The sequence below is a fragment of the Sminthopsis crassicaudata genome, chromosome 1 (genome assembly GCF_048593235.1).
Source record: "Sminthopsis crassicaudata isolate SCR6 chromosome 1, ASM4859323v1, whole genome shotgun sequence".
In the NCBI taxonomy this organism is placed as follows: domain Eukaryota; kingdom Metazoa; phylum Chordata; class Mammalia; order Dasyuromorphia; family Dasyuridae; genus Sminthopsis; species Sminthopsis crassicaudata.
The window spans coordinates 46,442,591-46,468,342 of record NC_133617.1 but is presented as its reverse complement, the minus strand read 5'-3'; the positions used below and the strand labels follow the sequence as shown (position 1 = coordinate 46,468,342).

The following is a 25,752-nucleotide window of genomic DNA, read 5'->3' as shown; positions in this document are numbered from 1 at the left end:
AGAAGACATCTTAGGACATGGTCACCCAAAGGCCTACACATCCACAACTGGACAGGACCTTAGAGGGCATCTAGCCCAACCCTTTCATCACACAGTTGAGGAAACATCACCCAGCCACTTGAGGGCAGGGCCCATCTTGCTCTTAATCTTTGTAAGCTGAAGCAAGTTAGCAAAGATTAAGCCTAAATATCTGGGAGGTCGTGAATGTATCCACTGCCTAAATTATACTGATCGGGGTGCATGCCTTCTCCTTGCCCCCAGTGGAAGGATGGGACCGAGGGGTTGCTGTGAACCTAGGGCACATGGGAAGGGAAAGCTTGGTGGCACACGAGACTTCAGAAGTGATGTCTTAACCTTTTCCATGTCCCAGGCCCCTCTGGGAGTCAGTCTGATGAAGGTCACGAGCCCTTCCCTTCTCAGAACCAGGTTTTTAAATGCATAAAACAAAATACAGAGGAGGAAACCAATTATATTGAAATAAAGATGTAATTTTTTTTTTCCCCACTGAAGTCCACAGATCCTGAAAATCTATCCACAGACCCCAGGTTAAGAGCCCCTAATCTAGGGGAAAGTCCCTTACTTTCTTTATAATGAGCCCTCAGATGCCCAAAAGAGGGAGAGCAGTGGCCAACACCATCATTCATCCAGAAGCTCATCACCACCTGCCTACAGCACTGTCTTCCACTTCCATGTCTTTCCCCTCCAATCAAACCTTCACATCATGGCCAGTGCCATCTTCGCTATGGACATGATTAGAAAAGGAAGTGGCCAGCCCGGTAGTAAGACTGAGGGATGACGGAGGGACATCAGAGCGTGGGGCTGGTACCTACAGGATGTGAGAACTCCAGGAAGGCCACCAGCCTGTCAGGTAGACGTCGCCCCCAATGGAGTGGGGCAGGGACAAGCGCCGCACAGGCCAAGAAGGATCCGACGGGCTGGGATCCATCCTCACAAGCCATCAAAGAAGGTACATATCAGTCCCCTCATTCCTGCGTTCCAATGGTGAAGGCTCCCTGAGGTCAGGGCTGTGAGGAGGGTCTGGACGCAGGAAGAAGGTGACCCAGAGAGGGGGTGAGGTGAGATCGGGGTCGATGGGTTTTATTGCCTGTTGGGTGCAGGGGAGGGGAATGCATCAAGTTGCTCTGCCTCAAGGCATAGGATGGTCCTCCAGCTTCTGGTCCAGATTCTTGAGATCATCCAGAAACTGGGTGGGAGTGAGGATGTGCGAAGAGCCTATTGGGTACAGAAAGGTTAGCTGGAGCTTCTACCCTTCAAGAGTCGGGCAGCAGATGTCCCAGCCCGTCTCCCCTCAGGGATCCAGGGGTCCTGTCCCCACCCCCACCCCCACCTCCTCCAGGGCCTCCGGCCCCCAAGCTAGCCCCAACTCACCAATGAGCACCTCCCACTTTCCCTCGGTGGCCCGGGTCACCTCATAGGCTGCCCGCATCTCAGACATAGCCACGCCACCCAGTATGTAAACCAGGAGTCGAGGCCCAGCCCGGGAAGATTCCACCGAAGCTTTGTTCTTGTGCCAGTGACCAAAGCGGGCGCTGAGGAGGATAGGAAGGGGATGAATCCTGGGAGAACCAAGGCCTTTCCCTCCCCTAGCCCCAGGTGTCTCTTAAGGACCCCGAGCTGACCAATGGCAAAGAGCAGCTTCTACCTTCCCCCCTCTCCCTCTCCCCCCACCTCACCTGACGGCAGTCTGGGAGCTGGCGGCAGGGGCCGGGTCAGACACAAAGGGCCACAGTTTCCGGTCCAGCTTGTCCTCCACAGCATCCTGGGGAGGGAGCACACCCAGGCTCAGTGCCCTTCATCACCCCACCTCCTCTGGGGGGGGCTCCCAGGGATCATGGATCAGATGCCAGGATAATGCCCATAATGAGGGATTTGCCATTAAGCCTCGCTGTGGCTTAAGGGGGCAGGCGAGGTGGATGAGAGGGGCGTGGGCATTGCGGGGGAGCTCTGGGAAAGATCAGGGAAGGGAAATAGGGAAGCAGGAGGCCAGAGCTTATGAAGACTGGGGGAGGCTGGGAGGTGACTAATGATCATCATAGGATTATTGCCCTCCCTCTCACCTCCATCACGTCCTTGATGACGGGTGTCCAGCGGGATAGCTGGTAGGTCGGCTCCAACCTCTCCTTCCGCTCCCCTCGACTAGGGACCCCGGAGCCCTGGGGCAGGGGATGGAGGGGAGGGGGTCATGGACAGGGTAGGGGGAGGGGGGCACCTTCCCAAGCAGCAAAGCAGTCCAGGCTAGAAAGAAGAATAGACAGAAAAAAGAGACACAGAAAGACAGAGGCTGAGCCCAGAGATAGAACAGAAGAAAGGGGAGAAATGGGAGAGGCTGCAGCTTCAAGAATATGGGACCAAGTCAAGAATGTGTCTTCTCCCTGGGGATAGTGAAGCTCCCCACCACCATGTCTTCCAGGGCCTGACACCTCCTCCACGACTCCCTCACTCACGCCAAGGACCAGCTCCATGCTAGGGGGCACCAATGATTGCTACCATCCCTCCTGGCCCCATACCGTGGCAATGGTGACCGTGGTCCCCAGCAGCTCCAGGTTTCGGATGAGGTTGCTATACTCCTGCACGTTGGCATGTTGGATGAGCTTGGCCAGATTCTCCTCAGTTACTCCTGGGGACACATATACACGTGGGTCCATGTTTAGATACACAACATGTCCCTGGGTACCCCGAGAAGAGATCAGGGGATGATGGGAGAGGACAGTGACCAAAGCTCTACCCTACCACTCATGTTCATACCATTCCGTAGCAAGATATAGAGTAGGAGGATACGGATCTTATCATACGCAGGGACCCCCGTGTCCAACAGCACAGGAACAATAAGCTTCATGGCATCTTTAATCTTCTCTCCTTCTGCATCTGTGCCCAAAGCCAGATCCTGGGGAGCCAGGGTAGAGGCAAGGGCTCAGCCACCACCATGGGGCCCACATGGCCCAAGAGCCCCAAGATCTCGATCCCTCCATTGAGCCCAGCACCCCTTGAGTCCTGAGCCCCAGGTCCTTAGCTCCCAACCCCCAAGCACTGAGGGCCTCTACCTGCTCGACACCGCAGAGCCTCTCCACGGTGCCCTTGAAGCGCTTCATGCAGTCATCAGCCAAGTTCAAGTGTGTTGAATACTAGAAACCAAACATCAAGTGTCCTGGCGGGTGCTGAAACATAACCCGGACCCTCCTTCCCTGGTTAGGCTGCTTCCTCTCCACGCCCTAAGATCCCACTCTGCTGCCTCCATGTTCTTCCAATGGAACGCTGCATCTTCCATCACCATCCCTTCACAGGAATGTCTCTTATGCTTAATTTGCTCTCCCTCCTCCCCTTTGCCTACCTGCTTCCCACCTGGCACCCTTCAAGACTTGGTTCAAACCACCTTTGGGAGGACATTGTGCCAAGTTTCCCTCTCAGATTACCTCCCATCTCCTCCACAGATCTTGTCTGAATGGCGTTGTTTACAAGCTGTCTCTCTAATAGACTATGACCTCCTTGAGAACAAGGACTATGTTTTGCCTTTCATCCTATCCCTAGCACTTAGCAATCAGTAAGAGCTTAATAAATGCTTGTTGCATGACTCGGTGGCAGAGGAGCCAGTAAAAGCCTGATCCAGACCCCAGGGGGCACCTGGTAAGAAGGTGGGGTACCTGGCCCTTTTACTCAATCGGTGCCTCAGGACGTCCCCAAAGTACACCCAGCCAGTGAGTCTTGAGCTCCCCTCACCTTGTTCAGTTCCTTCTGATACTGGGGCATCTTTTTCAAGATGTGGGAGAGATCTTTGATATTGGCCTTGGGAGGAAAAAGAAGCCAACAGTGGGGTTCAGGGCCTCCAATAAGTCCCTTCTCCCCAAAATGTTAAACATCACCCCAATGCCCTAGGCCTAGTTACCCAACTCAGTCCCATTCCCCATCCCACTTCTTTGGTCCAGCCCACCCAAAATGCTACCTCCAACTTTCTAGATCTGGGCTCCCTCCAGCCAGTCCTAGCTCCCCAAACCCTGAGGCCCTCAAGGCCAGCCCTCTCCACCATCACTCAAAGTCCTTTCTATACCCCAAGATCTGCTCCACAATCCTGCACCCACTACTTTTGCTCCAGCAGATCTGAAGCCTTACCAACCCAAATCCTTTCCTAACACCATCACTCAAGGGATTCACCTCATCATGGTGTCCCAAACTCACTTCTTCCTCCCCTCAGGTCTCTTCTCTTCCACTCAACCTGCCCCAGATAAACAGGAGCCCCTCTCACCTTATCTGTGGTCAGCCTCTTGCTCTCACAGAAGGTCTTCAGCAGCTCTGTGACCTTCCTAAAGATGTCAAGGAGGATATTGAGGACATAATATGGGAACAAGCACAACAGGGGCTGGGCTGATTGGCTTGACACGCGGGCATTGGGAAAGGTGGGCACAAAGGGAAGAGGTTTGAAGATTTAAAGGCGGAAGGAATTGTATGGGTCTAGTTCAAACCCCCTTGTTTTTCAAATGGGGAAACTGAGGCCCAGGTCACATTCACAATAGACCAGAGCTAGGTATGAATGCAGCTCTTCTCCCTACCTCCTGCTACCTTCCAAAAAGGGAGGTCAGCCTGGATTTGACCCCTCTCCCCCTAATGGGACCTACCTGGACACATCTGCAATGTGCATGTGCCTCAGTTCCACCCACAATTCATCATCCTCATCCAGTAACACAGACTTCTCCCGGGCCTCACTCAGACCTGTGGTCTCATACCTGGAAGGACAAGACACAATGCTCCTGCACACAGAATGGTCCGGGGGATGGGCCTAGTCCTCCCCAATATCCCTCGCCCAAAGGTGGCCACTGTCACCCCCACGTTCATACTTGTAGGTATCCTGCTGAATGTCCAGAAGGTCATAGGCCATGGCCTGGAAAGTGAGCTCATGCAGCAAAGGAGACACAGGATCTGAGCCCCGGTCCACAATCAGGAGCTGAGAGCGCATCTTCTCAGGGCCCTGGAGGCAGACACAGCAGAGAGGGGGAGAGCTGAGCCCAAGAAAAATACCACCCCCTCCCCCCACCCGCACCTCCCTACTCAGGCTGACTCTCACCTCCCCCAGACTGGGATTATCCGCTTTGAAAGCATTGAGCTTGGCGAGGACAGCGTGGGCAAGCTGGGCTGTGTCCTCAGACCCCCTGTGAAAAGGTCAAGGGTACTGGAATAAATTTATGCCATAAGAAATGACCACAAAGCATTTCCAAGGAAACTGAGGAAAACAGAAAAATCTGTGAACTGGTACAGAGTGAAAAGCACAGACCCAGAAAACAATTTATACAATGACAGTGACATTAGAAAGACATGCAACTTTGAAAGATCTGAGAACTCTGGTCAATGCCAATGACCAACCACAAGTCCTGAGGGCTGAAGATAAATGCCATTCACTTCCTGCCAGAGGAAATAGACTTAAAGTGCAGAGGAAGACATACATTTAAAAATGGCCAGTGTGGGAATTTGTGCTGCTAGACTGTGATCTTTAGTATGAGGGTTTTCTTTTTAATTGTTCATTGGGAGTGGAAGATATTAAATAATAAATGCTTGCAGAAATACATCTTTTTAAAAATGTAGGAGACAAGTAGAGGAGAAAAAACTGGAGAATAATAAATTCTTGCAGAAATAAATACATTAAAAAAAAAAAAAAGAAAATGTAGGAGATACAAGTAGGAGAGAGGGAGGAACTAGAAGCCCTCAAACTGTTCTAATGTAACAAGGGCCTAAGCTTGTGGTTTGCCCCACAAAGTATGCTTGGTATGACTGGGAAAGATGGGGGCAAGGGATCAGAGGCAGGATCAGGGGCTAGGGCAGAAGGGAAAGGATTCCTGTACTATGGACAGTAGATGATGATACAGAGTGGGAGTGAAGCAGGAAATGAAGGAAAAGGTTGAAGGGAAAAAAAACAGGAGACAAGAAAAGCAGCCTAGGGAATTCCAGAAGCAAGGGGAGGTCTGTGGGACAAGAGCGATAGGGAAAGGCCTTACGGCCCACGGGGTGGGAAGGGCAGAATCCGGGGAGAGGAAGGGCAAAGGAGAGGATAAGTCACACCTTCGGTAGCGAATAGCAGGGTACTCATGCAGAGTGGCGCAGAGTGTGGCAATCTGCTGGGCCAACCTCTCCAGCTGCTGGATCCTTGTGTTAGCCCGGAAGGGGCAGTACAAGTTGTAAGTACTATGGGCCGCATCCAAGGAAAACACCTGGGAGGGTGAAGGGTAAAGCTGTAGAGTCTGGGGGACATCCCTGACTGAAGTAACCCTGGCCCTGACCTTCCTTCCCCATTCAATCCTGCACAGCCCTTATCGCCATTGTCCCAGGGCTGGGCCCCACCTGGGACTCGTACGGAAGGAAAGCCAAATGAATCTCCTTCAGTGTCTTCACCGCCTTGGCCAGCCTCGATCGGCCCAATTCGAGGAAAAGGGGTTCAGGACACGCTGGGTGGGGAGGAAAGTGGACAAGGAGAGTCAGAGCAGGACTCCTGGTCCAGCCCCTAGAACTCCTTCCTGTCTCCTCCCTCCAAAGCCCGTGACTTGTCACTCACTGTCTGTGAAGAAGATGTGGGCTGCTTTGTAGGTAAAGGTAGGGGTTCCCCGGAAGTCATTGATCAGAGCCTGGACAGACTGGGAGAAATGGGAGAGTCACTCCCTCCAGCCCCAACCAGAGGCAGCAGAGAGAGCTCCCAGCCTGGGGACTTTCCAGCCCAATGGCCTTTACCTTCTCACATGGGCTCAACAGGTAAATGGCTTCCAAGCTGGGGATGGGTTCCCTGCGCTTGTTAATGTCCTCCACAACTGGATATCCATTCATGTACCGCACGAAGCGATGTAACAGGAGAGGGAGAGGGAACACAACAACATGGCAGGTTGTGGGGAGGTCCCAAGGACAGGAGAACAACTCCCCAACACCCCCCACCCTCCCAGCAGAAGCAAGAGCAGAGCCACGGCCCCAGTCCTGTGGGGATGTAGAGGATGTCATTCCCTTGGAGAGTCAGGGACGCACCACCCAGCAAGCGGGGGGGGCCTCATACTCACTGGTGATGCCCTCCGCCAAAATGTCTGACATCTTACAACAGGAGGACAGGATCCGCATGCTGGGGCGGTCCATGACGAGGACCTACGATACAGAGCTGTGACTAGGGTAATGTCACCGGAGGGGCACCCCTACGGTCCTCTGCGCTTTGTACCCCCAGACGGGGGTGCCATGGGAAAGGAGGACCCAGGAGAGAGGAAGGTGCCACGGGTCAGCAAAAGTTAGGGAAGCAGGGGCAGATCACCCCTGTCCCAGTGTAGCATTCTGAGGACCACCCCCGACTGAATCTGACCAAAACACCAAGATTTCCAATTGGGACTGCTGTGGCAAATAGGGAGTCACTAACTCCTCAAACCCACCCCCAATTCCAGGAACAGCAGCCCCTCAACGAGCAGGGCCTTTGACCTTTCTGCTCTCCCATCTCCAGAGACAGAGCTCCCACCATTCTCCCTTGGCTCCTCTTACACCTCTCTGAAGGTCCTGCCCAAGGAGTCCCACCTAGGTGACCTAGAGCAAGATCTGCTTTAAAGGTCCTGAGGAATCCGGATATCCTGGCTCCCCAGATCCTACCTTCCATTCTCCATTCTTTTTGACACTTCGAATAACTCCACTCAGAATCTCTGCAAGAGGAAAGGGGGGTGAGAGGCTGGCTAAGGACCCTCTTTCCAAGAGAGCCAGGTTAAACAAGCATCGACCCCCCTTTTGTCCTGCCCCTCGAGGCTAGAATGTCAGGGCTGGGCCTGAGTCCCTCCACATTAACATCTCCCACCCCCACTTCTCGAACCCTGTGGGAAAAGTACCAGGGCTGAGGCTCTGAAGTCAAAGTCTGACTTTGAGCATGAGCCCGAGCCTCAGTTGCTCCATCTGTGCGAGCTGCACACTCCAGAAAGCCCACCGAGGGACGGCCACTGCCAGGCCTGGGAAGGAGGCTCAGCAGGGCCAGGCCGGGGTCAGAGCGGGCTTTATCTCCCCCGCCTTATCACTCCTACAGGAAACAGCTGAGCCCCGAACTTCTGGGCCAAGGGTGGGAAAACACGGGACCGAACTCCCCTTCCCCCTCCGGACCGGGGTGGGGCCCAGCTTCTGCTTCCGGCTACCACTCCCTCCATAGAGGATCCCAAAGCACTTAGAGCTCTCCCAAAGTTAAGTAAGAGAACGGGGTTAGGCGCAGAGGAGCCCGAGGCATCCCCCCCCTACTCCGGCTCTGGCCTTCCCCAGGGATCAGGTCATCCAGGCTTCTAGTTCCCTGAAAATCTCTGGCCTAGAGAGCCAGGAACCCGGCACTCCCGAGCCCCCCAGTAAGTGTCCCGAAGCCAAGCGTCCCGACTCCTCCCCCTACCCCGAGGCGTCTGCGTCTCAGCCCCGCGCGGGGCCCGCGCCCCGACTCTAGTCTCTCAAACCTCATTCATTCTATAAGCATTTATTAAGTGCCTACTATTTACGAGCCGCCCATCCCCCTCCCAGGAGACCCGGACCCTCTCTCTTCCCCCCGCTCTTCTGAAGCCTCCTTCCCCAAAGGCTGAAACGCCCCGACACCCGCCCCGCTCCCCAGGGACCCCGGAATCCGAACTCGGAGGGTTTCCAAGAGCCCTCTCTTCTGGGGGAGCCAGGGCTGGGTGCCCCTAACTCCTCTCCTTCAGGAAGCCAGGTGTCCAAGCTCCCAGCCACTCCCCCCTTCCCGGACCCAGGTGTCTCGGTTCTCGGGCCCACTCCCCAATAGGATAAAGGGTAGTACTCACTCTCGCCCACCACAGCCTTCAGCCCCGAGGGCGCCATCTTCCCTCTGGGGCCGCCGCTTCCGGGTCTGGCCCAGGGGGGCGGGGTTTCTACTCGCGTCGGTGCGGGAGACCACGCCCCTTCCCACCTGGCGAGGGCCCCTTCCCTCACCTGGCCACGCCCCGACCACGTGACCCAGCTCCTTGGCTCCCCACCCCAAGTCAGTTTCTTCTCTCGGAGCCTGTTTCGTGAAAGTGGCAAGATGGGAAAGGTCTGTTTGGCGGCCGCAGCATTCGTGCCCGTTATAACGAACTCCTGATACTAGTTTCCCAAAGGTAACACCGGGATAATAGTAGCTCCTGGCTCCGAGGGGGTATAGTCGAAAAGCACTCTGCAACCTCAAAGCGCTGTTACCGGTATTATTATTAATTAATTACCCAGAAAGGCATTCGAACACCCAGAGGTCCCCCGGACCCAGTCACAAATTCACCTCCTAACGTGTCGTTTGTAGAGAGCGTGAAAGCTTGCAACCGCTGTTATCAATACTGGTTTAGAAAAGATCCGTTCTGACGGACCGGCTCTCCCACAGCGAGGAGATTCAGGCCGTTCCCCTGGTCTTGTGATGGGGAGAGCCGTGGGCACCCGGGGAGAGACTGGCGGCTGAGAGGGAATCACAACATAGCATTCTCACTTCTTTCGCGGTTGTTTGCTTGCTTTTTGTTTTCTTTCTCTTTTTCCTTTTTGATCTGATTTTTCTTGTGCAGCAAGATAATTGTGGAAATTTGTATAGAAGAATTGCACATGTTTAACATATATTGGATTACGTGCTGTCCAGGGGAGGGAATGAGAGGGAGAGGGGAAAAGTGGAACACAAGGTTTTGCGAGTTCAATGTTGAGAATCACCTATGCGTGTGTTTTAAAAATAAAAAGTTTAATAAAATTTTTTTTAAAAATCAGAGATTTACCTATGGGTCATATAACACAACTGGTATCATCCCAGTTAGTTAGGTCTCTTTGCCCCCTTCTCTCCTTCCCTTCCTTCCCTCCTTTCTTCTTCCCTTCTTTCCTTCCTCTCTTTTCTTCCCTCCTTTCCTTCCTCTCTTTTCTTCCCTTCCTTCCCTCCTTTCTTCTTCCCTTCTTTCCTTCCTCTCTTTTCTTCCCTCCTTTCCTTACTCTCTTTTCTTCCCTCCTTCCCTTCCTCTCTTTTCTTCCCTTCTTTCCTTCCTCTCTTTTCTTCCCTCCTTTCCTTCCTCTTTTCTTCCCTCCTTTCCTTCCTCTCTTTTCTTCCCTCCTTTCCTTCCCTCCTTTTCTTCCCTCCTTTCCTTCCTTTCTTTTCTTTCCTCCTTTCCTTACTTTCTTCTTCCTTCCTACCTTCCTTTTTTTTCCTTTCTTCCCACTCTATTTCCTTCCTTCTTTTCTTGCTGATTTCATTGTAGATCTGCCTATTGAAACCCCTATGAGTGCTATGTAAAAGTTCATTATTCTTATAGTCAGAGAGCTGCCTAGTGAAGTGAAAGGCTAAGGGATGTGTCCAGAGTCACACAGCCAGTATTCAGCTGAGGTAGGACTAGAATCCATATCCTCCTGTCACTAACTGTCTCCACTGTGCCAGTGCAACAATTACTGTGCCCGTCTCTCTCACACACTCACACAAACCCCATTCTACTAGACCTAACCTTACTATTGATTTAAAGACATTAAGAGCCTCACCCAAGACCATACAGAAGGTGAGTGTCAGAAATGGAAGGAAACCCAGCTCTTTCTAACTCCAGCTCCAATACTATAGCCATTACTGCCTCTTAAAAAATTTTTTTTTTCAATTAACAAATTAATTTCTTCTCCTTCCAACCACCACCCCTTTCCCACAGGGAAAAACAAAACAAAACAAAACCCTCCTAACAAATACACAGTCAAGCACAACGAATTCCTGTATTTGCCGGGTCCAAAAACTTGTTCTCATTCTGCCCCCCGAGTCAATCACCTCTCTGTTAAGAAGCAGAAGTGTGCTTCATCAAGTCTGCTGCCTCGTGAGCTGTCTCAAGGACAGACACAGTGGCACAGTTCTACAGTCACTAGTGTATGCTCACCTGGGCAAAGGACACAGGAATGCGTTTATCTCACACACAGAGAAGCCCCCTGCCGCTCTCTGGGGCTGATTCCTCCTCTCTCAAATGAGGTGATTGAACTAGATATTCAGCTTCTTCCCACTTCTGACCCACATACAGAAAGGCAGCCATACATTCTAACCCCTTTATAGGGAGGGCCCCAGAACCCCTTCTATCCCAAGAGTTAGGATAAGGGTGGTCAAAACCCCAGGCACCTACCATGGAGTCACCTGAAGAAGGGGGAGGTGGAGGGATTTGTCATCAGGGAGAATGTATGTATCTGGGGGCAATTATGTATCTTATTCTCCATGCCAAGACTGTATGAAAAATGATGCAGAAAATAAAGGCCTCATGACACTGCTGTCCCCTAACAGCACCTCCAACACTTTAAGACAGCATTCACGATCTTCTTCTGCTATGAAAGGGTCTGACCCAAGACCTTACACACACACACACACACACCGTTCTGAATGGGGAATTCAGGAAATAGAATTTCGAAGACTTCAGTTTGAGGAGCTGGAAAATCTTGGGGTTCTGGCAGTTTGGGGAAATGAGGAAGGGAGATCTTGGGTACCTCCAGCTCCTGCTCTTCCCCTAGCCAGGTTGTTATAGTAACCACTCCAAAGCTTGGACCCAAAGGCTATACAGAGCTGGTAATAAGGCCCTTGTGGGTATATAAGGAGGTAAAGACCCCCCTAGGGAGGAGAATAATCCCATTCCCTAAGGAAGCATAACCAAGGAGACTGAGTCAACCAATACCAGTCTGACCAGAAAGGTCCCTCCATATCTTTGGACAGGTGGACAGAAGAGAAAGGAGACATTGTTTGGGGAGGTGAGAGTGAAAAGTCAAGGGAAGATGCCCTGACTCTCAAAGCTCTTCATACAGCAGGAAAAGGCTTTTTGTGGGAAGGATGCATTCCCAGGTAAAAGTTAGGAGGGCTGGGGCGGACTGGGGCTGGGGAGTAAAGTGAGGAGCAAATCTCCAATTTCTCTCTCCCACAGAGAGGCTCTGGGCACCGCCCACGAGGCCATGGGCTCCGTCTTCTCCACGCCATCTCCCGCTTGGCCTCCCCCTATGCAGCCTTGCCCCCCAGGTGTCTGGGAGACCCTACCTTGAGCCTTCAGTACGCCTGCTCCCAGACTCTGCTATCCCAGGTGAGCTGCTAGGGCAGGGGCAAGGGTATAGATCCTGTGACTTTGGGGTATATGGCACAGGTGAGTTTAGGAAAAGGGCTACAAGTCAAAAAATGTAGAAATCATGTGCTGAGGGAGAGAGCCAGGCCCAGGGAATGAGGTAAAGTTGGGGGGGGGGGGGAGGAGGCCTGGGCATCTCACCCCCAACCATCACCTAGTGTAGTTCCACAAAAACAATTATCTGGATGATCTTTATGGGGCTTAGTCTGGGTGGGAGCAGATGGAGAGGGGGGGACTCCCAGATGGAGTCTAGGATTTGGGGCTTGAGGGAGGATCGTGGGTGTTCCCCCACCCTTTAAAAGTCCTACTCCAGATGCCAAGAGCAACAGTGGGAGTTAGAATCGGGCATCTGCAGCAAGTTAGGGGTAGAACTCAGAAGGGGAACACAAGAGGGGGAGCAAGGGGTCTAGTAAGGAATTACCTAGGGATCCAGTCTGATGGCTGATCTGGAAGAGAAAAAGGAGAAAGCAGCAAATTCAAGTGCTCCCAATGAGGTAATAGGGGATCTATTTTGGTCAGAAAGGTCTGGGGGATTAGTAGCCCAGGAGGTGAAAACATCAGAGCAGCTCCTTCATTTTCCCACCCCACCTAGTGCTCCCTTGTGATCTCCATGTCCTGCCAGGTCTCAGATCTCCCGATTGTACCAACATAACTCTAATTAGCAGGTATCTCATTAGCAAGGCCAGTGTCTCCAAAGGCTTAGAGCCAAAAAGGAGGCCAATGACCCAGTTCCCAGTTTGAGGGGGAGGGAGGAGGATGGAAAGAGATACCTGGGTGCAGGACCGTTAAAGTGAGAACGCCACAAGGTCACGGGGAGGGGGGTCAGCGGCAATCTGGAAACTAGGGGAGGGGGAGGTTTCAACTCTCCCAAGGGAGTAACTTGTTCCCAAACATCTACTTCAGCCTCTGATCTAGGCCATTGAAGTTGGCACTAACAGATGCCTCTCCCCAGAGCCAGCTGCAGCCACATGGCTGTAGCCAGAACTATCCTGATTCAGGGGTCCCTAGGGGCAGAAGTAGGAGTGGGGACAGTGCAGGAAGGCAAGGCATTTATATCATTCACATCGCATTCTCATGCCAGAGAACAGACAGTGCAGCTTCAGACCATGGTAAGATGGGTAGGGTGGCAGGGGGTCACCCATATCATCACTAGGGTAAGGTAGGGAAAAAGGGGTTTTCTTCTTTATGGAGATGGGATCAAAAAAGTTATTTCTGCCCTTCCTCATAGAACTGGGAGAAAACTAGTGACATAGGCTTGGGAAAGGAATGAAGAACAGGAATCCAGATCACGGAGAATGGGGCTCGGGTGGGCCAAGACTTGGGGAACGTGGTGGGTATGCTAGAGGTGGCCTGAGAGCATCTTCACTTGGGGTGGAGGGCAGCAGAGAAAATAAGCCAAGGGGAAGAGAAGATTCCCCGGTTCTCATGGGGAGGGGAAGGATTTACAACAAGGGCCATCAGTTCCATTTCTGTTTGATACTAGGTAATTTCAAAAGTCAAGAGGTTTGGTGTGTGTGTGTGTGTGTGTGTGTGTGTGTGTGTGTGTGTGTGTGTGTGTGTGTGTGTGTGTAGGTGGGGGATGGGGAGGAAGAAGCCTAAAGAGGAAGAATATGAGGATATGAAGTAAAAACAGTCTGGATGAAGTAGGTCCGTTTGCAATCAGGAAGACCTAGGGTCAAATCATTATTGACTCTACTGTGACCTCTTGTACTTGAGTTTCTTTTATCTGAAAAATGAGGCAATTGAATCCAATGGCCTCTAAGATCCCTTCCAGAGCTAGATCTAGGATCCCTAGTGGAGAGAGGCTCTCAGGATTGGAGGGTGATGGTACTAGGGCTAACTCCAGTCATCAATAACTCAGGCAGGGACCCCGGAAGAGGATGGATTCTTCAACCTGCTAACCCATGTCCAGGGCGGTCGGATGGAGGAGCAGCGCTGCTCTCTGCAGATAGAACCAGGCCAGGGGCCTCCCAACAGTGAGTGACTCCAGAAGGGTTAATGTATATATCAGGTGAACCTGGATGAATGCAAATTATCTGCATTCATTCCATGTATGAGTGTACATTTGTATAACCATATGCCCAGAAGGCCCTCTTGTAATTAGAATCAGGTTCTTGGGTCTCCTGTTTCCTGCAGGACTGGGCTTTTGGGCACCTTCCCAGACATTCCCAGCCCACCCCCAGGCATCTGTCTTCCCAGATTCCCTCCACAGCTGGGACTATGCAGCTGGCCCCAATATCCCACAGAGTGCTCAAGCCTCACCTCAGCATCTATTCTGTCCCTGTTCACCTTCCTCCCCCAGAGAACTGTCACAGCCCCAGCTCTAGCCCCAGCCCTGCTGCTCCTCCGGAGATGGACAATCTGATAGACATGCTGGCCCACACTCAGGGACGTCGTATGGATGACCAACGTGCCAGCATCAACTACTTGCCTGGCTTCCAGTCTGGGGCCCCTAAGGTACAGGGCTATACCATGAGACTGGGAAAGGAAAGCAGGTCTTTGAATCAGCAGGGGGAAAGCTGGGAAATAGATTGCTCAGGTTCTAAAGAATGTGTTTAGCAACTTAGCCTCTGAACTCTGGGAAGAAAGGATGGGAAAGGTTGTTTGTTTGGTTTTCGGGTTTGATTTTTTATTTTGGGGGGGTGGGGGAAAAGAGGTTGCTCCACTTCCTCTAATACAGCTCTGGTTAATCTCTGGTCTCCCTCCTCTTAACCCCTGAGCATTCCGGTCCCACAAAAGGAGAGGTTAGACTCTAGGAACAGAATCCAGATATCCTGGACATCGTTATCTCCAAGACCCCAAGAATCAAGACATTTCCCCCCAACCCCATTCATTAGCTTCTCCTTCAGTCCCCACATCTTTTAACCCTCTCTTCCATGAAGTCATTAGTCAATTCCCAAAGTGCCAAAATAACCTCACTGGCTCTGCTGGGGTTTTTCTTGGGTTCAGAAGATCTAGAAGTATAAGAAAAAGGCCTCAATCAGGCAGACAAAATAGGAAAGGGGCAGCTAGGTGGTGCAGTGGATAGAGCACCAGCCTTGAATTCAGGAGGACCCGAGTTCAAGTCTGGTCTCAGACACTTAACACTTCCTAGCTATGTGACCCTGGGCAAGTCACTTAACCCCAGCCTCAAAAGAAAAAGGAAAAAAAAAAAAAAAAAAAAGACAAAATAGGAAAGTCCTGTTTCTAGGGGAGGAGGTTCTTGTTTGTTTCTGCCTTTACTGAAGATAGACCAGAAAAGAAGTAGATCTGGGAGGCAGGATGTCAGGGCTCAGAACTGATCTGATTATATAACCTTGGATAAGTCCACATTTCTCTCTGTAGGCTTCAATTTCCCAAGGTGTATAATGAGGAGAACAGACTTTCTGTGGCCCCCTGTCAGATCAACGATGTCTCTGCTTTCCAGAAGAACATTTCTTAAACTGGTCCTCCTTCTTGTCCCCACAGGATGGTGTGGAGCAAGGAACTGGGAATAGAAGCCACAATCCCCTGTTGGTTCCTCAAGACCCCTCTGCCCTTAGCTTCCGAAGGAACAGCAGTCCCCATCCACAAACTACTAGCCCCTGAAGGCTAGGGACTGACTTGGTTTTCACACTCAACCAGTCCCATGTCACCAAATAAAAGGCTTGCACATAAACTGAGTGAGGGGTCAAACTGAGTTGTTATTGTCACTAGATTAAGGAATTGGGGTAGAAGAATATAAGGTTTTCTTTCAACTCTCCTTGAATGGTTATCCTGATAGCTTTTAGCTAGAGCCCTGAAAGACAAGGACCAAAGTGGGGAAGGTTATGGGGTTAATATGTGTTTGGGTTATGATGGACTAGTCCGGGTGGGATATTTCTCAAGGCCACAAGCTTCTACAGGTACAGTGGAGCCAGGGACTGAGGAGAGGATATGGCACTTCCCGAGTTCCTCATCAGAAGACAGGGATGGAAGGAGCCCCCTTGTAAGATAAGAGGCCCACCTCCCAATTTCTACTGTGCAGCATCCAGACTTTGGGGGGAGGGATGGGTCACTTCAATTTCCAGATAAAGCCCAGGTCACTGCTGGGCAGTCCGGAGTAGCCTCTCCTCACGCTGCTTCCGCATTCGCTCCTTAAAATCTTCTAGCTCCCGGCGCTAACATGGGTTAGAAAAGTATGTCAGAAGAGAATGCAGTTATTATCCTGGCCCACGGTCCCCAGAAGCCAGCCCCACTCCAATGGAGAATACATGGTGGGAGGGGCAAGAAAGAGTAAGGTACATGTGAGAGAAAAACCCCCAGCCAATTCCCTCCAATCTCCATAGGCTTCCCCCCTGGGCTGCACTCCTTCCTGGAGCCACATACAATCAGAATTTGTCTCTCACCTGCTCCTTCCTGAGGATTCTCTAGTTTTTCCTAAGACTACAGCAGGAGTTTGAACCAAGGAGTTCTAACCTGAAATTAGGCTTTCACCTACCCTGAGTGAGAGCTGAGACAGACCCCAAAGATATTTCCACCTGCCATCCCAACTCAACCATTCCACACACACTCATATGACAGGGAAAATTCGAGGATTCACCTGATCTTCTCGTTCCGGAGGGAAGATCTCCCGCTGCAGAAAGAAAAGAAATCACTGGAGGAGAGGGAGAAGACCAAAACAGTCATGGCATTCCCCACCCCTACCCCAGCAGGGCCAGGAGAATAAGAACAGTGACCTCTTCTAGGCCAAAGAGGCCTCTCAGGACCTCTGACCTTTCTCCATATTGCCTCCAGTCCTTACTGCTACTTAGATGAATAGAATGGAGGGTGTGATTGGTAGTGAATATAAGAGCTAGAAGGAACCTCAGGGACCATGAAGTCCAGCCCTCCCATTGTAGAAAATAACAAAGAGTTGGCAGCTACACAGTAAGTCAATAGCAGAGCTAGCAAGAGAAGCTGATTGTCCAGATTCCAAGTCCAAGGGTATGTCAATGCCCCATTAAGTACAATCATCATTTGGGAAAGCACAGCAAGCCTGACTTCTGAGGCCATAGAGTGTGGAAAATAGGGTATGTTCTTCTCCCAGTGGGTCCCCCACTTTGTTGCAAAGAATGCATCAGGCCCCTCCATCCTGAGCCCCTCATATACCTTGCGCTGAACAACATATTCCTCAAAATAATCAGCTTGGTTGGAGACCCAGAACATGGCCACTGGGAAGGTGAGGTACAGCACCATCTATAAAGGGACAAAGAATTAAGGTCACGTCTCTCCCCCTCCCTCTACTCCCCACCCCCACCCCACTTCAAAGTCAAACTTCTTTTAAAAAGTCATCTAGAGAAGACTTTTAGTCAAACAAGAATAAATTTTTTAAAAAATCATAATCATCACCCATAGAGAATGAGTAACTTTGGACTTGTCTCTAACTAGGAAGCATGCAGCTAGCTTAGATATCATTTCTCAAGATTAATGAACAAATGCATATAAAACAATTCTCACTTTGTAGAATTTCAGATTGAAACATGGATTTTCCTATTTTGGAAAGTAAAATTTTAAGTTCCCATTTTTCATTTTAATAATTAGGAAAAAAAAAGAGAGAAAGCAGTTTGCTACATTACTTTCCATGTATAATTGAAAATTTCTTTAGTCTTTTAAAGCCATGTTGGACTATGGTCATGAAATCTCTTTTTCTTACCGATTTAAAAAATTATATCTTTAGCCACAAATGTATTTTGAAGAATAAAATACATATTTTGGAATATACCCATGCTGAATTCCTCCAAGTCTTTATTATCTCTCCCTGCATCTTTTCCTGCAACTGCCAGGGCTCTTTCCCTCTCTAATTATCCTTGTATAAGCTGTATTCACATTACCACCCTTAAGAGAAAATACACTTGAGGGCAGGGACACTGTTTTTTGTCTTTCTACCCCCACAATACCTCACTCAGAGCCAAGCACATTAACAGGCACCTCACATTTGGTGAGGTAAACCCCAGTGCAATCCAGTGTTGGCCCCTAACACCCTCCTGAATTGCTCTCTCCACCATTACCAATGAATTTCTGTTCTGCCAAATCCAATGGACTTTTCTTGGTCCCTTTCTTCCTTAACTTCACCAGTGGTCCTCAAACTTTTTAAATAGGAGTCCAGTTCACTGTCCCTCAGACTGTGGGAGGGCTGGACTATAGTAAAAACAAAAGCTCACACTTCGTCTCTGCTCCTCAGCCCATTTGCCATAACCTGTCAGGCCACATAAATGTCCTCAGAGGGCCGCATCTGGCCCTCAGGCCACAGTTTGAGAACCCCTGCTATACACCAAGGGGTTTTAACCATTCTGTACCACCATCCCTTCTGTTGTCTGGTGAAACCTAATGAAGCCCTTCTCAAAACAATATATTTATATCATTGAAGGAAATGAAAATAGTGAAAATAAAAATATTAGGATTTTTCCCATCCAAATTTACCAATCCCCTCAAGCCTATCCAGGATCCTAGCCTTGGCTGCACAGGGATCATAGGAGACCCTATGATCCCAGCTCTAGAACTAGAAGGCTTCAGAGACCATTAGGCTCAACCTCCTTTGCTTTACAGATGGGGAAGTTGAGGCCCAGCAGAGATGGGCCAATTCTACACTGCCTAGGTTCTTTCTCTTCACTTTTCACAACCTCTTAACATAGTTACTTCTAGGGAATCTGGGCTTTCTTCTTTTCTCCTCAGGCAATCTCATTCACCTCCAAGATTTCATCTACTTCCCCGATGCAGATGACCGACCCCAAAATCTGCAACTAGCTCTTATCTTTCCTAGGCCTCCTAATTGGCCTCCTTGTCTGAAGAGTGGATATTCTCCCTTACAATCCATCCTCTACAGTTACCAGATTCATATTCCTAAAACATAGGAAACGAACCCAGAGAGAGTAAATGATTTGCCTACATAGCTAGTGAGGCTAGATTTGAATCCAAATCTGCCTACCTCTGATTCTAGTTCTCTAACCACTATACCACATTGTTTCAGAATCAATAAAGAGCCACTGAAACTCCCCAAACTGAGGAAGTGTCAGTGGCTTCCCATTGCCTCTGAGATAAAATCTTAACTTCTGTAGAGCATTTAAAGCCCTCTCCAATTCCGCTCTACTATCTCCTTTCAAATTTCCATATTATAATGTTTTACATTATTCCCTGTTACTTTACTCTCCAGTCATAGTGACCTAGTTGATGCTCCCTGTGAATAAAATTCTATATCCTCCATCTACACCTCTCATGCCTGGCATGCTATACCTTGTCTCCTCTGCACATCAGTACCCCTATTTTCCTTCAGAGCTTGGCTCAAGCACTACTATTTCCAGAACTTTTTAGTTTCCTCTAATTGTTAGTGTTTCCCATTATTACATTGTATCTCCTTACCTATCCTACCTCACCCAAGAAACTGTTATATCCTTGAGGGACAAACAATAAATTGTTTTTCTATCCAGCACTTAGCATAGTGCCCAGTATGTACATAGTAAATATTTACTAAATGCTTATAGAATTGAATTTCTGATTCCCTTCTTTCCCTGCCTTTAAACTATCCTGTAGCTGTCTCTTAATGCTACTCTAACCTAGTAGCTCCCCTTTAAGCTACTCTTAATGCCCGTCCCTCGAAGGCATGACTAGGCGGGGCACCAACCCAGATCCCACAGAGACAGACCACCAGGATGTAAGGATGAAGTGAAAGAGAACTTTATTCTCAGATAGCATCTCCCCCCTGAGGACCAGAGGAACATGGCTTATTGGGATTGGCCTGAGAAGGAGGGAGGTGTGTTAGGTTTTGAGAGCACTAAGGAGGGACACGAGGTACCTGGGGTCAGACACTACTCTTGGGGCTATGCCCTCGCCTGCACCTCAGTACCTCTCATCTCTCAGGTCCTCCCACATGCCTTGAGCTGCATTCCTTGCTTCTAGAGGCTTTTTAACCCTTAAACCGTCCTTTACATACTTTCAGAATAACCTTCCTTATGAATAGGTCTCTGTTCATGTCACTTGATTCAAAGATCTTCAGTAACTCTTTAGAGGCTACCAAGTTCAAACTAATGAGCTTTAGATTTCGGGATTCTGGTCAGGGAACCAAAAGATGAGTTAGGGTACCTGGTGGTCAGGGAGTTAAATGATGAGGTTAGAGGCAGGTTCAGGGGTCAGGGAACCAAATGAAGAGGTTTCGTTCCTCTAAATTCCCTTAGGATTCAGCGCAAGGTAGGGAGTTGTGAGAATCACCTTTTGACAGTGCAGAGGTCCTTTGTAAAGGAATTTATGAATTCGCGTTGGACTGGTAAAAAGAAGTTTATTATTGGCATTGGGAAGTCAGCCTTTGCTATGTATGAATAGAAAGATTGAAATCCTTAGTGGCAAGGTCCTGGCAGAGAGACAGAGAGGTATAAAGTCTTAAGAAAATAGGTAAAAAAGATAAAGAGAGGGTAGTGCTGAACAAGAATATAATTTCAGTGGGCAGAGGCTGCAGCTATGCCAGGGTGAGGTTCCTTGGCATGGAATATTAGATCCTCTGCAAGGACTAAGCCCCAAGTTGCTATTTTTATAAGGAAATCTGAGAAAGAAGTTTCAATTGAATGAGATTCCCTCAATGCTGTCACTGCCCCCAGGCCTAGATGAGACCACTTACTGGGAGTGGTTTTGAGCCAACAATAGGGGTCAATAGAAATCTAGATGTCCAGCTAAATGAGATTACTTCAACTAGTCCCACCAAGATAAACCCTAGGGGGAATCTCTCACAGAGATAGAGTTCAAGGAGAATTTCTCCTTGAAGGAGTTTTCAGAGAGTTTCCGGATCCTCCTTTCAGTTTCAGGTTTCCCTTGTCAAAACTATTTTGTCTGACAAGCAAGACCCTCTCCAATCTTGGGTCACTCTGTTTTTCCAATCTTATCTTATGTTACTTCCTTCAGACAAACTGAATTATTCAAAATTAAGAATCTTGAGTTTAGCAAGAAGCTCAGAACAAATCCAGTTCAACTCATACCTAAACAGGACTCCCCTCTATAACATCCCCCACCAAGTTCAAAAAGACACTTTTTACCAAGAGAACAAAACCTGAAATTTTTAATTTACTAAGCTTGACTTCAATTCTTGGGAAAATTCTAAAATGTAACAGTGAAAGGATGATTAGGAAATATCCAGAAACTTCCAGGAGTGGAGCCATGATGGCGGAGTAGTCAGGCAACTGCTCAAGCTCTCCTAGTTTCCCTCAAAACCCACATGAAACCAAATCTCTGAACAGAGCTTGGTGGAATGAAACCACTCTACAATTCAAGAAAGGTCAGTATCACTGTGATGAAAAGGGTGTTCAGCCCAGCTCAAATGGATTCTGGGTAAGCCAGTGAGAGGGTCTTAATCACAGCAAATCAGCAACTAAATTCCTCATTCCTGGCTCAGTAGAGGAGCAAATCAGTGAGGGAGCTTCAAGTCTCAGCTCAGAAGGTAAACTCTGGGAAACCAGGCTGTCTCCTGAAAAGAGCAAGCAAATCCCTGCAAACACAAGGAGCTCCTTGTGCTCATCCTTGTGCTTATCTTTATACGATGAACAAGAAGAAACTTCGGACAGCGCCCTCTTTAGTTCAGGAGCAGAACTCAGCCATAAAAGTATTAAAAAAAAAAAAAAAAAAAAAAAAAGGAAATACCAAAATACCAAAAGAAAAGGAAAGCAAACAAGCAAGAAACAGAAAAGAATCTTGACCATAGAAAGCTACTATGGGGGCAGGACAGACCAAAACACAAATTTAGATGAGGGCAGAATGTCCACAGAGGAAATCTCAAAGAGTGATGTGAATTGGTTTCAAGTCCAAAAAGAGATACTTAAAAGTGCTCATAAAAGACTTTAAAAGGCAATAAGAAAGGAAATGAGAGGTATGCATGAGAGAGAACAACAGCTTAAAAAAAGAAAAAAAAATTGTCTGAAGGAAACAACTCCTTAAAACAGTAGAATTAACTACATGGAAAAAGATATACAAAAGCTAACTGAAGAAACAACATATTAAAAACGAGAACCAGGAAAATGGCAACTCATGAGTGTGTGAGGCAGCAAGAATAAGTCAAATTAAAAAGAATGAAAAAATGGAAGAAAATGTGAAATACCTCATTGAAAAAAACAGATCTAGAAAAAACAATTTAAAGATTATTGGCCTATCTGAAGGCCATGACCAAAAAAAAGAGCCTAGATAACATTCTACAAGAAAACATTAAGAAAAATTGCCCCAATATTCTAGAAATAGAGGAGGAAATACTGATTGAAAGAATTCATCTATCACTTTCAGAAAGAGATCCCCTGAGGAAAGCTCCTTCCTCGCCAAACTCTGAAACATGCAGAAAAGAAACATTGAATCAGTTTAGCTTCATCAAGGACAGATCATACAAGACTAACTTTATTTCCTTTTCTAAAAGGGTTACGAGTAACTTAAACTGAAGATACAGTTTCCTTGGATCTTAACAAAGTATTTGATAAAGTATCTTATTCTATTCTTGTGAAAAACACAGGAAGGCAAAGACTACAATATAATTTATTATTTAGTCGTCTCTGACTTCTTGCGAACCCATTTGGAGTGGTTTGTCACTTCCTTTTCCAGCTCATTTTTACAGAGAAGGAAACACAGGCAAATAGAGTTAAGTGACTTGTCTCAACAAATTGAATGGATGCCCATCATTGGGAAATGGTTGAGTAAGTTACAGTATATGAATGTAATGGAATATTATTGGTCTAGACAAATGATAAGCAGACTGATTTCAGAAAAGCCTGGAAAGATTTACATGAACTGATGCTGAGTGAAGTAACCAGAACCAAGAATATACTGTATAGAGTAACAACTAAAACTATGTGATGATCAATTATAATGGACACAGTTCTTTTCAACAACACAGTGATCCAAGGTAATTCCAGTAACTTGTGATGGAAGAGGGTATCTACATCCAGAGAGAGAAAATTATGGAGACTGAAGGGAATAGAAATATAATATTTTCACCTTTTTGTTGTTGTTTGCTTGCTTTTTTTTTTTCCTTTCTCATGGTTTTCCATTTGATCTGATTTTTTTTCTTTTTTTAAATTTTTTTTGTTATAGCTTTTTATTTACAAGATATATGCATGGATAATTAATTTTTCAGCATTGACAATTGCTGAAACCTTTTGTTCTAATTTTTCCCCTTCTTCCCCCTATCCCCTCCCCCAGACGGCAGGTAGAACAATACATGTTAAATATGTGTATACATATCCATGGTTATTTTGCTGCACAAATTGGACTTAGAAATAAGGTAAAATTAACCTGAGAAGGAAACCAAAAATGCAAGCGGACAAAAACAGAGGGAGTGGAAATGCTATGTTGTGGTTCACACTCATTTCCCAGAGTTCTTTCACTGGGTGTAGCTGGTTCTCTTCATTATTGAACAAATAGAACTGATTTGGTTCATCTCATTGTTGAAAATGGCTGCATCCATCAGAATACATCTTCATACAGTATTGTTGTTGAAGTATATAATGATCTCCTGGTGCTGCTCACTTCACTCAGCATCAGTTCATGTCAGTCTCTCCAGGCCTTTCTGAAGTCATTCTGCTGGTCATTTCTTACAGAACAATAATATTCCATAACATTCATATACCACAATTTATTCAGCCATTCTCCAACTGATGGGCAGCCACTCAGTTTCCAGTTTCCAGTCACTACAAAGAGGGCTGCCACAAACATTCTTGCACATACAGGTCCCTTTCCCTTCTTTAAGATCTCTTTGGGATACAAACCCAGTAGTAACACTGCTGTTGATCTAATTTTTCTTGCACAATATGACAAATATGGAAATATGTTTTTTAAAATTGCATATTATTTAACCTATATCAGATCACTTGGTATCTTGAGAGGGAGAAGGAAAAGGAGGGAGAAAAATTTGGAACACAAAGTTTTGTTTTGTTTTTTTTAAAGAAAGAAAAACAAATGAAAATACAGATCACATATCACTTTCCAAAAAAAGAAGAAGCCATTAGTTGTCCTAGGTCAGAAAGTTAGTCTATGTCTGAGGTCAGATTTGAACTCAAGAAAAGGAGTCTTCTTGACCTTAGGGGCAGTGATATATCCATTTCCACACCTAACTGTCCGGTAATTCAATTACATATTTTTAAAACCAGTTGAAAGACCAAAGTCAAAGAGGAATGTCATTAGGGCTTCAGTTTCAATAAACAGGTCTTTAGTGAAGTGGCCTGAGTGGCCCAAGGATCTAAGTTCCACTTTTAGCATTTTTAGCCAAATATTTGGATAAAGACTGAATAGACAGCACGCCCATCAAGTCTGTAGATGACACAGAACTAGGAATTCGATAAGAATTAACATACTCTGAACTAAGCTAAGCCTGAAAAGATGAAATTCAATATGGACAAATGCAAAGTCTTAGATTTGGGTTTAAAAAATCAACTTCAAAAGCACAGGATGGGGCAGCTAGAGGGCGCAGTGGATAGAGCACCAGCCTTGAATTCAGGAGGACCCGAGTTCAAATGCAGACTCAGACACTTAACACTTCCCAGCTGTGTGACCCTGGGCAAGTCACTTAACCCCAGCCTCAGAGAAAAAAAACAAAAAAAAAAGCATAGGATGAAGGAGTCATGGCTCAACTGAAGTTTGAGGAGGAAAAAATCTGTTAGTTTTTAGTAAACTCAACATAAGGTAGTCATTGAGGGGGGGGGGGGGAACAACAACTAATGGGATTCTGGGAAGAAGTCAAGAGAATTACGAGAGAGGAGACAGAAAGTGTGGAACAGGGACAGAAAGTTCGCTTTGGAGCTGGATTCCAGTTCAGCCTTTAATACAGGCTAGCTGAGTAACCCTGGGCAAAACATCTAATCTGTCCTTGTTCTAAGCCATCCTCTGGGATTACAGGTTAAAGAGAAGAGAAGGCGCCCTCCTGGGGGCTCCCTGTCCCTCCGAAGTCACGGATCCAGAACAATCTCTCTCCTATAGCCCCCCACCGTAAGGGAGAGACAGTACCACTCTTTAGAGTCCTACCTCAGGTGCTTACTAAGACCCAGGACCAGTGGCTAGGTCTCAGTTTCCTCATCTGTAGTAAAAAGCAAGTAATCCCAAGCGTTTTGTGAGGATCAAATGAGATGCTATTTGTAAAGCACTTAGCACACAGTAGGCACTTAACAAATGCCAGGAAAAAGCGAGCTATCAGTGAGGTACTTTACAAAAGAGCTACAGAACTACGTCATCACTCCCCCCTCCCTCCCCCCCTTCCCCCGGCACCAGCTCGGGTCTCCGGTGGAGTCGGCGGCTCAGTTGTAGCCACCACAGTTAGGATCACGGAGTGACAGGAGGGGGAGGGCCTCTTCAGTTTCTATGATTTGAAGATTGGCTGGAAAAATTGCGGGGAGACCGGGAGAGGAGGGGTCTGCTGCCGTAGGCAAGGCAACCGGCTCTGAAGTGCATATATAGCAGATAACGCCGCCAGACCACGACGCGGAGAAGGGTAAAGGAGGGCGGTCAACAGCTCCCGGGGCTTCTCTGCGGGAAGGTGGTGAAGGGGATTCTTATTCAGCCTCTAGATTCCATTTCCAAAGCCCCTTCCCGCTCCCGACACAGGCCCCGGGAAAAATAGTGGCACCCGCCCAGACCCCAAGCACTGACCCGAAACACCTCCAGCTTCACCCCCATCCTGTCGGGTCCGACGGCTGCTTCCGCCAGATTCTGAAACCACATCCGCCCAAAGTCAAACTCCGCAGCAAAACGTACGATCATTGGTTAGAAC

The 25,752-nt window shown here is 48.1% G+C and overlaps 3 protein-coding genes across 9 annotated transcripts; 1 reads left to right on the top strand and 2 right to left on the bottom strand.

Moving 5' to 3' along the window:
* Positions 1 to 467: 467 nt before the first annotated feature.
* Positions 468 to 8,897, bottom strand: STXBP2 (syntaxin binding protein 2). Of its 3 annotated transcripts, none has more exons than XM_074300685.1 (19): positions 8,781 to 8,897; positions 7,612 to 7,661; positions 7,044 to 7,125; positions 6,727 to 6,803; positions 6,554 to 6,632; positions 6,343 to 6,446; positions 6,064 to 6,212; positions 5,075 to 5,159; positions 4,848 to 4,978; positions 4,629 to 4,736; positions 4,259 to 4,316; positions 3,736 to 3,801; positions 3,063 to 3,143; positions 2,767 to 2,905; positions 2,529 to 2,638; positions 2,079 to 2,174; positions 1,695 to 1,780; positions 1,390 to 1,550; positions 468 to 1,233 (listed from the first exon to the last, which is right to left on the bottom strand). In XM_074300685.1, exons 1-19 carry the CDS (start codon positions 8,815 to 8,817, stop codon positions 1,148 to 1,150), a joined length of 1,785 nt encoding a protein of 594 aa, XP_074156786.1. In that variant the 5' UTR covers positions 8,818 to 8,897; the 3' UTR covers positions 468 to 1,147. The 3 variants fall into 3 exon arrangements, with proteins under 3 accessions (XP_074156786.1, XP_074156804.1, XP_074156796.1); XM_074300703.1 differs by having other exon boundaries at positions 7,044 to 7,138; positions 8,781 to 8,842; XM_074300695.1 differs by lacking the exon at positions 8,781 to 8,897 and adding an exon at positions 7,842 to 7,860.
* On the top strand, positions 8,866 to 15,697 carry PCP2 (Purkinje cell protein 2). Of its 5 annotated transcripts, none has more exons than XM_074300819.1 (6): positions 8,866 to 9,173; positions 11,660 to 11,785; positions 11,865 to 12,017; positions 13,918 to 14,032; positions 14,359 to 14,513; positions 15,504 to 15,697. In XM_074300819.1, exons 2-6 carry the CDS (start codon positions 11,774 to 11,776, stop codon positions 15,621 to 15,623), a joined length of 555 nt encoding a protein of 184 aa, XP_074156920.1. In that variant the 5' UTR covers positions 8,866 to 9,173; positions 11,660 to 11,773; the 3' UTR covers positions 15,624 to 15,697. The 5 variants fall into 5 exon arrangements, with proteins under 5 accessions (XP_074156920.1, XP_074156913.1, XP_074156906.1 ...); XM_074300812.1 differs by having other exon boundaries at positions 8,899 to 9,028; XM_074300805.1 differs by having other exon boundaries at positions 8,994 to 9,092.
* On the bottom strand, positions 14,660 to 25,742 carry PET100 (PET100 cytochrome c oxidase chaperone). The gene is made up of 4 exons (XM_074300846.1): positions 25,632 to 25,742; positions 17,145 to 17,231; positions 16,597 to 16,629; positions 14,660 to 16,174 (listed from the first exon to the last, which is right to left on the bottom strand). Exons 1-4 carry the CDS (start codon positions 25,740 to 25,742, stop codon positions 16,097 to 16,099), a joined length of 309 nt encoding a protein of 102 aa, XP_074156947.1. The 3' UTR covers positions 14,660 to 16,096.
* Between the last annotated feature and the right edge of the window lie 10 nt (positions 25,743 to 25,752).